The sequence below is a fragment of the Eschrichtius robustus genome, chromosome 1 (genome assembly GCF_028021215.1).
Source record: "Eschrichtius robustus isolate mEscRob2 chromosome 1, mEscRob2.pri, whole genome shotgun sequence".
NCBI lineage: Eukaryota > Metazoa > Chordata > Mammalia > Artiodactyla > Eschrichtiidae > Eschrichtius > Eschrichtius robustus.
Window position 1 is genome coordinate 181,691,295 of NC_090824.1, and position 14,338 is coordinate 181,705,632.

The following is a 14,338-nucleotide window of genomic DNA, read 5'->3' on the forward strand; positions in this document are numbered from 1 at the left end:
ACAGAAAATATATATATTGGTCTCTGCCTCCTGTTCCCGCACAGAGCTCCTAAAATACTTCTATCGATAATTTCCGAAGGGATAAGAGCACCAGGAGCATTTTTTTTGTTCTCATATTTGGTCTTTGACTCTGGATCCTGACCCAGGGCTTCTGGCTCCCTTGGGATTTCCCGGGTGATAGCAATGTCCTTTGTTCTAATGAGGTGACTCTGGGTGGGCTCCTGTAGGGGGGCCTGTCAACAGAAAGACCCAGCCATGACTAGAAGCTTGGAATTTTCTGGGACTTCCCTGGTGGTCCAGTGGTTAAGACTTCACGCTTCCACTGCAGGGGCATGGGTTCAATCCCTGGTCGAGGAACTAAGATCCTGAATGCCATGGGGCCAAAAACCAAAAACCAAACAAAGAAGCTTGGAATTTTCAGCCCCACCCTCTGTTCTCCAGAGAAAGGAGAGGGGCTGGAAAGGGAGTTAATATTTGATTGTGCCTATGTGACTAATCCTCCATCAAAATCCCCAAAGTACAGGGTTTGGAGAGCTTCTAGTTGGTGAACACATGAAGGTGCTGGGAGAATGATGCCCCCCAGAGAGGGCACGGAAGCTCCACACCCCTTCCTGCATACCTTGCCCTATGCATCTCTTCCATCTACACGTCCACCTGTATCCTTTACCATATCCTTTAGTAACAAACTGATAAACAGTAAACTGTTTACACATGAGCTGTGACTGAAAAGGAAGGAAAAAGAATGAAATCTTCAATTTTCAGTAGAGGGGGGACTTCCCTGGTGGCGGTGGCACAGTGGTTAAGAATCTGCATTCCCAATGCAGGGGGCTCAGGTTTGATCCCTGGTCTGGGAACTGGATCCCACATGCATGCCACAACTAAGAGTTTGCATGCCACAACTAAGGGCCCAGCGAGCCACAACTAAGGAGCTTGCCTGCTGCAACTAAGGAGCTGGTGAGCTGCAACTAAGGAGCCCACCCACCTACTGCAACTAAGACCTGACGCAACCAAATAAATAAGTAAATAAATGAATTAAAAAAATTTTTTTTCAGTAGAGGGAAATAAATAGATAATTCCCAAAACAGAAGTATCAAAAAGTAGCAGTTCAAAAAAGCAAACAAACAATGACGAACAACATAATTACTGAAATTAAAAATACCCTAGAAGGACTCAATAACAGAATAACTGAGACAGAAGAACGGATAAGTGAGCTGGAAGATAGAATGGTGGAAATAACTGCCGGGGAGCAGAATAAAGAGAAAAGAATGAAAAGAATTGAGGACAGTCTCAGAGACCTCTGGGACAACATTAAATGCACCAATATTCTAATTATAGGGGTCCCAGAAGAAGAAGAGAAAAAGAAAGGGACTGAGAAAATATTTGAAGAGATTAGAGTTGAAAACTACCCTAACATGGGACAGGAAATAGTCAATCAAGTCCAGGAAGCACAGAGAGTACCATACAGGATCAACCCAAAGAGAAACATGCCGAGACACGTATTAATCAAACTATCAAAAATTAAATACAAAGAAAAAATATTAAAAGCAGTAAGGGAAAAGCCACAAATAACATACGAGGGAATCCCCATAAGGTTAAAAGCTGATCTTTCAGCAGAAACTCTGCAAGCCAGAAGGCAGTGGCAGGACATATTTAAAGTGATGAAAGGGAAAAACCTACAACCAAAATTACTCGACCCAGCAAGGATCTCATTCAGATTTGATGGAGAAATTTAAACCTTTACAGATAAGCAAAAGTTAAGAGAATTCAGCACCACCAAACCAGCTTTACAACAAATGCTAAAGGAACTTCTCTAGGCAGGAAACACAGGAGAAGGAAAAGACCTACAAAAACAAACCCAAAACAATTAAGGAAATGGTAATAGGAACATACATATCGATAATTACCTTAAATGTAAATGGATTAAATGCTCCAACCAAAAGACATAGACTGGCTGAATGGATACAAAAACAAGACCCGTACATATGCTGTCTACAAGAGACCCACTTCAGACATAGGGACACATACAGACTGAAAGTGAGGAGACGGAAAAAGATATTCCATGCTAATGGAAATCAAAAGAAAGCTGGAGTAGCAATTCTCATATCAGACAAAATAGACTATAAAATAAAGACTATTACAAGAGACAAAGAAGGACATTACATAATGATCAAGGGATCAATCCAAGAAGAAGATATAACAATTGTAAATATTTATGCACCCAACATAGGAGCACCTCGATACATAAGGCAAATGCTAATAGCCATAAAAGGGGAAATCGACAGTAACACATTCATAGTAGGGGGCTTTAACACCCCATTTTCACCAATGGACAGATCATCCAAAATGAAAATAAATAAGGAAACACAAGCTTTACATGACACACTAAACAAGATGGACTTAATTGATATTTATAGGACATTCCATCCAAAAACAACAGAATACACTTTCTTCTCAAGTGCTCATGGAACATTCTCCAGGATAGACCATATCTTGGGTCACAAATCAAGCCTTGGTAAATTTAAGAAAACTGAAATCGGATCAAGTATCTTTTCCGACCACAACGCTATGAGACTAGATGTCAATTATAGGAAAAAAACTGTAAAAAATACAAACACATGGAGGCTAAACAATATGCTACTAAATAACCAAGAGATCACTGAAGAAATCAAAGAGGAAATCAAAAAATACCTAGAAACAAATGACAATGAAAACACGATGGCCCAAAACCTATGGGATGCAGCAAAAGCAGTTCTAAGAGGGAAGTTTATAGCAATACAATCCTACCTCAAGAAACAAGAAACATCTCAAATAAACAACCTAACCTTACATCTAAAGCAATTAGAGAAAGAACAAAAAACCCCCAAAGTTAGCAGAAGGAAAGAAATCATAAAGATCAGATCAGAAATAAATGAAAAAGAAATGAAGGAGACAGTAGGAAAGATCAATAAAACTAAAAGCTGGTTCCTTGAGAAGATAAACAAAATTGATAAACCATTAGCCAGACTCATCAAGAAAAAAAGGGAGAAGGCTCAAATCAACAGAATTAGAAATGAAAAAGAAATACAAAGGATCATGAGAGATTACTACAAGCAACTATATGCCAATAAAATGGACAACCTGGAAGAAATGGACAAATGCTTAGAAAACCACAACTTTCTGAGACTGAACCAGGAAGAAATAGAAAATGTAAACAGACCAATCACAAGCACTGAAATTGAAACTGTGATTAAAAATCTTCCAACAAACAAAAGCCCAGGACAGACGGGTTCACAGACAAATACTATCAAACATTTAGAGAAGAGCTAACACCTATCCTTCTCAAACTCTTCCAAAATATAGCAAAGAGGAACACTCCCAAACTCATTCTATGAGGCCGCCATCACCCTGATACCAAAACCAGACAAAGATGTCACAAAGAAAGAAAACTACAGGCCAATATCACTGATGAACGTAGATGCAAAAATCCTCAACAAAATACTAGCAAACAGAATCCAACAGCACATTAAAAGGATCATACACCATGATTAAGTGGGGTTTACCCCAGGAATGCAAGATTTCTTCAATATATGCAAATCAATCAATGTGATACACCATATTAACAAACTGAAGGATAAAAACCATATGATCATCTCAATAGATGCAGAAAAAGCTTTTGACAGAATTCAGCACCCATTTATGATAAAAACTCTCCAGAAAGTAGGCATAGAGGGAACCTCCCCGACATAATAAAGGGCATATATGACAAACCCACAGCCAACATCGATCTCAATGGTGAAAAACTGAAACCATTTCCTCTAAGGTCAGGAAGAAGACAAGGTTGCCCACTCTCACCACTGTTATTCAACATAGTTTTGGAAGTTTTAGCCACAGCAATCAGAGAAGGAAAAGAAATAAAAGGAATCCAAATCGGAAAACAAGAAGTAAAGCTGTCACTGTTTGCAGACAACATACTATACACAGAGAATCCTAAAGATGCTACCAGAAAACTAGAGCTAATGAATGAATTTGGTAGTAGCAGGATACAAAATTAATGCACAGAAATCTCTTGCATTCCTATACACTAATGATGAAAAATCTGAATGAGAAATGAAGGAAACACTCCCATTTACCAGTGCAACAAAAAGAATAAAATACCTAGGAATAAACCTACCTAAGGAAACAAAAGACCTGTATGCAGAAAACTATAAGACACTGATGAAAGAAATTAAAGATGATACAAACAGATGGAGAGATATACTGTGCTCTTGGATTGGAAGAATCAACATTGTGAAAATGACTATACTACCCAAAGCAATCTACAGATTCAGTGCAATCCCTATCAAACTACCAATGGCATTTTTCACAGAACTAGAACAGAAAGACTGCACAATTTGTATGGAAACACAAAAGACCCCGAATAGCCAAAGCAATCTTGAGAAAGAAAAACAGACCTGGAGGAATCAGCCTCCCTGACTTCAGACTATACTACAAAGCTACAGTAATCAAGACAGTATGGTCCTGGCACAAAAACAGAAATATAGATCAATGGTACAGGATAGAAAGCCCAGAGATAAACCCACACACATATGGTCACCTTATCTTTGATAAACAAGGCAAGAACACACAATGGAGAAAAGGCAGCCTCTTCAATAAGTGGTACTGGGAAAACTGGACAGCTACATGTAAAAATATGAAATTAGAACACTCCCTAACACCATACACAAAAATAAACTCAAAATGGATTAAAGAACTAAATGTAAGCCCAGACACTCTAAAACTCTTAGAGGAAAACATAGGCAGAACACTCTATGACATAAATCACAGCAAGATCCTTTTTGACCCACCTCCTAGAGAAATGCAAATAAAAACAAAAATAAACAAATGGGACCTAATGAAACTTAAAAGCTTTTGCACAACAAAGGAAACCATAAACAAGACGAAAAGACAACCCTCAGAATGGGAGAAAATACTTGCAAATGAAACAACTGACAAAGGATTAATCTGTAAAATATACAAGCAGCTCATGCAGCTCAGTATCAAAAAAACATACAACCCAATCCAAAAATGGGCAGAAGACCTAAATAGCCATTTCTCCAAAGAAGATATACAGATTGCCAACAAACACATGAAAGGATGCTCAACATCACTAATCATTAGAGAAATGCAAATCAAAACTACAATGAGGTATCACCTCACACCAGTCAGAATGGCCATCATCAAAAAAACTACAAACAATAAATGCTGGAGAGGGTGTGGAGAAAAGGGAACCCTCTTGCACTGTTGGTGGGAATGTAAATTGATACAGCCACTATGGAGAACAGTATGGAGGTTCCTTAAAAAACTAAAAATAGAACTACCATACGACCCAGCAATCCCACCACTGGGCATATACCCTGAGAAAACCATAATTCAAAAAGAGTCATGTACCACAACGTTCACTGCATTACTATTTACAGTAGCCAGGACATGGAAGCAACCTAAGTGTCCATTGACAGATGAATGGATAAAGAAGATGTGGCACATATATACAATGGAATATTACTCAGCCATAAAAAGAAAGGAAATTGAGTTATTTGTAGTGAGGTGGATGGACCTAGAGTCTGTCATACAGAGTGAAGTAAGTCAGAAAGAGAAAAACAAATACCATATGCTAACACATATATATGGAATCTAAAAACAAAAAAATCGTTCTGATGAACCTAGGGGCAGGACAGGAATAAAGATGCAGATGTAGAGAATGGACTTGAGGACACGGGGAGGGGGAAAGGTAAGCTGGGACAAATTGAGAGAGTAGCACTAACATATATATACTACGAAATGTAAAATAGCTAGTGGGAAGCAGCTGCATAGCACAGGGAGATTCAGGTTGGTGCTCTGCAACCACCTAGAGGGTTGGGATAAGGAGGGTGGGAGGGAGATGCAAGAGGGAGGGGATATGGGGATATACATATACATATAGCTGATTCACTTTGCTATACAGCAGAAACTAACACAATACTGTAATTTATAATTGTAAAGCAATTATACTCCAATAAAGATGTTTAAAAAAAAATAATAAAGTAGCAGTTCAAACATATTGTTTAGAACCTTGGAGGTAAGTACAAAACAATCACCCAAAAGTGCTGAAAGTAGTTGCCTCTGGGGCAGAAAAAAATGGCAAAGTTTTTAAGGAAAGGAATAGTATCCAGAGCATAAATGGAAGAAACTAGCTCTTGATAAAAAAAAATTTTTTTTTGTACATTTGCACCAACATTTCCAGTGTCTACCTCTGCAAAAGGGATTTGGATTCTTATGTACTGATAGTGAAATAATAACCCCAGTCATTATTATTACCATCACAGTAGCTATCAGTTACAAAGTACTTACTGTATCCTGAACACTGTTCTACATATTTTATACATATATTAACTGTATGAGGTATTTTTATCCACATTGTATACATATGAAAACTGAAACATAAGGTAAGGGACTTCCCATGATTGCAGAGAATTTGAACCTAGACAGTCTGGCTTCAGAGCCTACAGTCAGTCCTGACAATCACGCATTTTCTGTACTAGTCAGGACTCTGGTTCCAAGTGTCAGAAACCTACCTTAAACTGCCTTAAGTAAGAAGGCAAATTTATTAACCCATGTAAACAAACTGTATAAACATAGGGATAGTGTTTTCAGAATTAACTGGATTAAAGGACTTGAACTCACTGTTTCTGACTCTTGTCTAAGTTCCTAGATCTAGATGTTGGCCTTATAATCTAAGGCTCCTCCAAGTGGCAGGATATGCAGCCCCAGGATCTCCCTGGTAATAACCTTACAGCCTGTAATTCAAGGAGAAAGAGAACACAACAACAGTGAGATACCACTACACACCTATCAGAATGGCTAAAGCCCAAAACACCGACAATACCAAATGCTGGCAAAGATGTGGAGCAACAGGAACTCTTATTCATTACTGGTGGGAATGCAAAATGGTACAGCCACTTTGGAAGACAGTTTGGTGGTTTATTACAAAACTAAACGTAACTTTACCATGCAATCCAGCAATCAGCTCTTTAGTATTTACCCAAATGAGTTGAAAACTTACGACCACACAAAAACCTATGCACAGATGTTGACAGCAGCTTTATTCATCATTACTAAAATTTGGAAGCAACCAAGATGTCCTTCAATAGGTGAATGGATAAATAAACTCTAGTACATCCAGACAATGATATATTAATCAGTGCTAAAAAGAAATGAATTACCTAAATCAAAAGTCAGCAAACTACAGCCCATGGGACAAATACGGTCCCCTACTTGTTTTGTAAATAAAACTTTATTGACACACAGCCATAAAAACATAAAAAGAAGTGAGTTATGAAGACATGAAATTACATGGAGGACCATAAATGTATATTGCAAAGTGAAAGAAGCCATTCTGAAAGGGCTACATACTGTATGATCCCAACTATGTAACATTCTGTGAAAAGGCAAAATGCTCTCTCCTCTAGTTTCCTGAAATAAATCCAGAGAATAACTCTGACTGCTTCACTGATGGTCATACACCCCTCCCTAGGACTGTCACTGTGGTCAGGAGGAGAATGAGATAGACACTGGCCAGGTCTGTGTCACATGCCCATTACTGTGGCTCGGGGGGTGGGGCAGGATTACAGTGGAGGAAGAGGAGCTCTCTACCGCGGGGAAGGGCAAGGAGAGTGATGCTGGTATCAGGAGGAGGAGGGACAGGTGCTGGGCAGAAAAAATAACAATGGCTACACCTCACCTGTATTATGTATGTATTTAAAAGTTCTTTTAGTTGTTTCTTTTGAAAAAGGAAAAGAACACTTACCGTTTTTCAGCTTGAAAAAGTGGTTCCATTGGGAAGGAGGATTAATGGAGAGAGAGAAGGTCAGTGGGAAAACAAGGGTTGAGAAGCAGAAAAGAAAAACAAATAGAGAAAGAAGAGAACTCAGTTAAGTGTATTAAAGGCCAAAAGACATGGCATTTCCTGTGTATGGGCAAAATTAAATTTGTAAAATTATATCTATATAAACTGGAACAATTTTATTCTTTGAATAATATTCTTATAGACAAAGATATAATTATGAGACCCAGTTCTAGCCAAGTAGATGGAGAAGGAGTATCCTGTGTGAGACTTCCAGGAAAGTTACTGGTTCCTGATCAGATAAGGATCTTTGCCTACCTGTAATGTAGACATTGGACCGAGATGTACAGCAGCGATTTAGCGAACATGAAGACAAGGCCCACACCCTAAAGATGACAGAACAGAAAGACAGAAGGAACCTGTGTCCCTAAGGACATTGTGGAAGCACCTTACCAGCCCTGGACTTCCTACCTCTGGACTCCTTGTATATGAGGGAAAAAAACTCAAGCCACTGCAGTTAGTTCCTATTACAGGCCCCAGAACACTGGTATCTTAATGTTACAAATAGCTAACATCACTTTTATCACTATCTGGAGAACTTACAAATTATACATTTGTATTAAAAACATAAAACCTTCTCACCATTTTCTACCTAAGACCAAGCTGTATGTATTTAACATGGCTGACTAAGGCCACACTGAGTGGCTATGGGAAGCTACCTAGTTGGAATAAGAATTGAAACTAAGATTTTGACACGATCAGTAACATTTGCAGCCAAATGACTAAATGAGTTCAACTTCAGCCTGTTTCTGATTTTTATAAAATTACATGTAATAGCATGGCTTCATTTTGAACGAGGCACAATTACTGCCTATGACCCCCTACTATTTATTCTCATTTAATCCTTATATAATCAATGCACTTCTAACAGTAACAAGGAATAAAAACCATAACATTTTTCATTAACCTTTTATTTTTAACTTAATTTTACAATAAAGAAACAGAAAAGAAGTAGATCATTAAAAAAATACCATAGCTGTCAATTTTAAATGAGGTTCTTGTTAAACAAAGCAGTAACACTACATCCTATAATTACGTCTTTACTTGTATATACAAGAACTGTGTGCAAAGTGCTTTTCAAACTATAAAATAAGACTTTGGAATAGGATACAAATGGTTATCCCTAGGAGTTAGTTACCTCCAACTGCTTGTAATGAATCACAACTGCTTACATTCTTACTTTGCATCTTATTTATTTATATACTAAGAGAAAAGCCACCATTTTCTGATACCAGATTGATAGCTAATTTTTTAAAATAACTCCCGACCCACAGGTCTAAATTTTATTTTTACATATAATTCAGTTACTGGCTTCATTTTTTTCCCCAAATAAATAGAGGACAGCTTTTAAAAAGCAAATATTAGTAGATCTCTTTAGACAGATACATTTTAATCAAGATGGGATTAAAAAATAAAAAACATCAAGTTACATGTAAGAAAAAAAATAAGGAAAAAAAGTCTTCAGAAAAGCAAATTGTATTCTTATACTTTTTTCTTCAGATAAACAAAGAACCACCCTCTAGACTAGGGATGGATTACTTTCTCTCTTATTGAGAACACTCTGAACACATGATGCTAAACCCAACATCACACATACCAAGAATTTTAAAAATTATTTGATACTAAACCTTTGTATCAGAGAAATCTTTAAAGCATAAGGTACATCTACATGAGCAGGGAGTTTTAAAAGGTATGCAGGAAGGATAATTCCAAACAGAGCCTTCAAGGATCTAAATTACAGTCTTCTTCTTAGTCTAAATGTGGGAGGTGGAGGAGAGACACAAATTTACATTAGTTGGGTATGTCTTATTCACATGGAAGCATATGGCCTGCTAGCTTGCAGATCTCTCCAATACCCCTTGTGAAATAGGTGTATCTCCAATATTATACCCCGAAGGAAAAACTGAGGCACTAAGAGGTTAAGAGTCCGGTCTGTGTGGTTTACCAGTTGCAGAAAAGTGATTTTCATGTGTTTCCTCTTTGACCTTTGTAAAAACAGTATAAATAAGTTTTCATTTTATATTTCAAAGCACCCTATGAAGCAGAAACAAGATGTCCTCAGTTAAAGGAAAATTATTACAAAGGAATCCATGGATATGATTGAATACAAATCTTATTAATGATCTGCAGGTTCAGAACACGTTAAGCCCATTCTTCATCATTTCCATTAGCAGGTTATGTCTATTCTGTGAATCATTTGTAAAAACAAAGCCTAGTACATAGGGCTCTACTTTGTCATAATGATGCCTGAACACTAAAGTTAGAGCTGTGCATGCCCAAGGAAGATTATGGGCAGCCCACAAAGTGGACGTGGAGAAGATTCTTCCAGTCGTTTTCTACTGAATCGCATGGTGGTTCAGTGACTAAGAAAGAAAGTCGATTTCATCTCATTTGAAATTCACTCCTGGTTTGCATACTTTCTCATATTTAATTTAGAAAATTAAAAATACCCAGTTATAAATCTGTTCTTATTATCACAACTGTACCTTGGAAAAGCAGCTTATATTTCTCTATGGGAGATAATCAGGTAAACATGTTACCAAACAATAATTAATAATTTAATGTCCTTCAAGTTCAAGGGTAGGGTAAATCTAAGTCTGTTACTTATAACCTAGTTGAGATTGATTATTCAAGTATCAGCAATATTAGTCCTTAAAATGTTATCATTTGTGTAGTGCAAAATATATATATGTATATATGTACACAAACCAAACTACTGGACAACAAAAAGAAATGTAATCATCACAAACTAGGAGTTTCATGTGAGCTCCACAATCCATTTCATCCTGAGGTCATCCAGGCCCAGTAGTCTTCTTCAGTAAAATATTTTCTTCAGTTCAATTTTCTTTGAAAAGAAAGGAAAAAAACAATGTCCTATGAGTATAAATGCAACCTGAATATGAAACATATCCATACCAAAGAATTCGCTGATGGTAACATAATAATAATATTCAAATTCAAAATAAGACCATAAAATTACAAATGATCCTTATGAAGTTACTTCATGTCACTTAGAGCTCAATAGGAAAGATCCAACTGCAAGTGATGACATTACCAAGTAGTTTCTAACAAACGATTTAAATGTACATTCCTCCTCTCATAGCTTCTCGATTCTCATCTTTTTCTAGTTGGCTATTCCACAGTTCAGATTTTTGCAAATTATTTCATAATTTTATCAAAATGGAAAGTTTTGAAACAAAAAAGCTTCATAAAACAACAAAAGGTTGACAGATACACAACCTGGACTGTTCATTTAATCAACACATATTATGTATCTGTTACTTTCCAGGCACTGTGCCAGGTACTGGGGATTCAGACATCTCTGAGGCAGGCTCTTAGCCCTCAAAAAAGCTCTCAGTTTAGTTGATGGGATGGGGATGGGAGGGACATATAAACCAACAACTCAGATGTGTATAATGTGATGGTTTTACTGATAGCAGAGTGAGCTACCAGAGAAGAACGGGCTTGTGAGCACAACAATCGCGTGTGATCTGAGTTCTGGGAAAGGACCCACAGCTGTAAAATCTCTGTACTCCCCTCAGCATTCCAGATGCCAAAATGCCTGAAACTCTCTCATTACAAGTTTATTCCTCTCCTCCGTAGAAACGCTCTTATGCAACCCCCTTGGCAGGAATGATCTTTTAAATAATCAGACCACTCCTTATCCTCTGCAGAAATCTTATGTACACCTTGGCAGGAGTGACATTTTAAATAATCAGATGGGTTTTCACATAATAGGAGGAGATTACTCTGGCATGAAGAAAAAAGGCCCCTGGAGGAAGAGAATCGTGGGTGGTTGTAAAGACTGCCTGAGTGAGACTTTAGCAGAAATGCTAGTTGGGAGGTGCCTGAACAGTTAGCAACACTTACTAAGAACCCACGTGATGCAGATTGCTATACAAGATTTACCAAATCTGTAGATTTACCAAAAAACACACAACTTGGTCTATGAACCCCCCAATCTTCAACTGTAATAGGGAAATAGAAGAGACATAAATCACTATCACTATCTTTGGAATTTTGGGATGTTTTCCAGGCACTTAACTTGTACAATGTAGGGTATAGTGTGATAAGAGAAGAAAAGTTACAGAAAACAACAGATAAGAAAACAGGAATAACATTTTGCCTTTCCCCAGCCCACTGAACCCTCTGCTCTGCCTGGACTGCTGAGATTCTTTCCCTGCCTCAGAAGCCTGGGCCTGAATTTTTGGTCCAGTATCACCTTCCCCAGTCTCCATCTGAAGAATGTTTCTCCTGAGACCTGTCCCACCCTATCCAGTTTTTATTAAATAAAAACTGAAAGCTCATTGTCTCTAAGGAAACCACCTACCAGCACATTTATGAACCTGGACAGACTGATAAAGGAAAGTGGTTAGAAACATCCTTTCCTTCAAATTACAGGCAGACCTTGAAGATCATGCAGGTTCGGCTCCAGACCATTGCAATAAAGCTAATATCACAATCAAGTGAGTCACACAAATTTTCTGGTTTGCCAGTGCATATAACAGTTTACACTCTACTGTAGTCTATTAAGTGGCAATAGCATTATGTCTTAAAAAACTGTACATACCTTAATTTAAAAATGCTTCATTGGGCTTCCCTGGTAGTGCAGTGGTTAAGAATCCGCCTGCCAATGCACGGGACATGGGTTCGAGCCCTGGTCCAGGAAGATCCCACATGCCTAGGAGCAACTAAGCCCGTGTGCCACAACCACTGAGCCTGCGCTCTAGAGCCCGCAAGCCAGAACTACTGAGCCCGCGTGCCACCACTACTGAAGACCGCGCACCTAGAGCCCGTGCTCTGCAACAAGAGAAGCCACTGCAGTGAGAAGCCCGTGCACCACAACAAAGAGTAGCCCCCCTCTCGCCGCAACTAAAGAAAGCCTGCGCAGCAACGAAGACCCAACGCAGCCAAAAAATAGATAAATAAAAATAAAGTTCCCTTTAAAAAAATTTTTTTTTAAATGTTTTATTGCTAAAAAATGCTAACCATCATCTGAGCCTTTGGCAAGTCATAGTAGCAACATCAAAGATCACTAATCACAGATTACCATAACAGATATAATAATAATGAAAAAGCCTGAGATATTTCAAGAATTACCAAAATATGACACAGAGACATGAAGTGAGTGAATACTGTTGGGAAAGCGGTACTGACAGCCTTGTGACGGAGTTGCCACAAACCTTCAGTTTGTAAAACATGCAGTATCTGAGAAGTGAGGTCTTTGTGTAATAGATTAAGAATAGTCTTGTGCGGGCTTCCCTGGTGGCGCAGTGGTTGAGAATCTGCCTGCCAATGCCGGGCACATGGGTTCGAGCCCTGGTCTGGGAGGATCCCACATGCCGCGGAGCGGCTGGGCCCGTGGGCCACGGCTGCTGAGCCTGCGCGTCTGGAGCCTGTGCTCCGCAATGGGAGAGGCCGCGGCGGTGGGAGGCCCGCGCGCCGCGATGAGGAGTGGCCCCCGCTTGCCGGAACTGGAGAGAGCCCTCACGCAGAAACGAAGACCCAACACAGCCAAAAATAAATAAATAAATAAATTTATAAAAAAAAAAAAAGAATAGTCTTGTGGACTTAAAAGGTCTGCTTTCAGGGAATTCCCTGGCAGTCCAGTGGTTAGGACTCGGTGCTTTCACCACCGTAGGCCCGGGTTCGATCCCTGGTTGGGGAACTAAGATCCTGCGAGCTGCCGCCCTGCGGCCAAAAAAAGAAAACCCCAAAAAACTGGCCTGCTTTCAGTATTTAACTCATGGATAATTTTAATAGCAGAATGACCAGGTTAGGTAACTGAGGGGAGGTAGTACCATAGGAGGCTGTTCAGGGCCTAATTTTGAACAGGTCTTCAGATGATACTCTTCATAACACATACAGAAAGAATGTTTTTCAGATCCCCTGCAGAGTGATATGAGATCTCTTTTACTTTTAAATTTATATTTTTCTGATGTAAGCTATTATAAATAGAATGGATAAACAACAAGGTCCTATGTATAGCACAGAGAACTATATTCAATATCCTATGATAAACCATAATGGAAAAGAATATGAAAAAAAAAAGAATGTATATATATGTATAACTGAATCACTCTGCTGTATAGCAGAAATTAACATTGTAAATCAACTATAAAAAAATTCATATTCTTCTATACTGGGGAAAAAAGAATCAAGCAGTGGACCTTAAGTATTACTTTTCATGTAAAAAAAAATTTTTTTTTAAAGCTTACCACAAACAGATAACCACTTATTTTACATGTGTATAGGATTATCTCAGTGTGTGTTTGCATCCAGATGTTAAATAACATCAAAGCTTCTCCATGTCACATGGTACTTCAGCTGCCATCCTGCCAAGAGTGGGCCTTCAGCCATGTATTCAGCACATATTTATTGAAAGCCTAATACATGCCAGACACTGTGCTAGAGGATGAGGTACAGGGTGGGCCCTGTTAT

The 14,338-nt window shown here is 38.5% G+C and overlaps 1 protein-coding gene across 4 annotated transcripts in view; it reads right to left on the reverse strand.

The window, feature by feature from the left end:
• Positions 1-8,856: 8,856 nt before the first annotated feature.
• Positions 8,857-14,338, reverse strand: part of ACBD5 (acyl-CoA binding domain containing 5) — a 35,757-nt gene continuing 30,275 nt past the window's right edge. For all 4 annotated transcript variants that reach the window (XM_068560390.1, XM_068560399.1, XM_068560381.1 and 1 more), the window contains exon 13: positions 8,857-10,742. In XM_068560390.1, the coding sequence (XP_068416491.1) occupies positions 10,730-10,742 (13 nt within the window). In that variant the 3' untranslated portion in view covers positions 8,857-10,729. The remainder of the gene's footprint in view (positions 10,743-14,338) is intronic.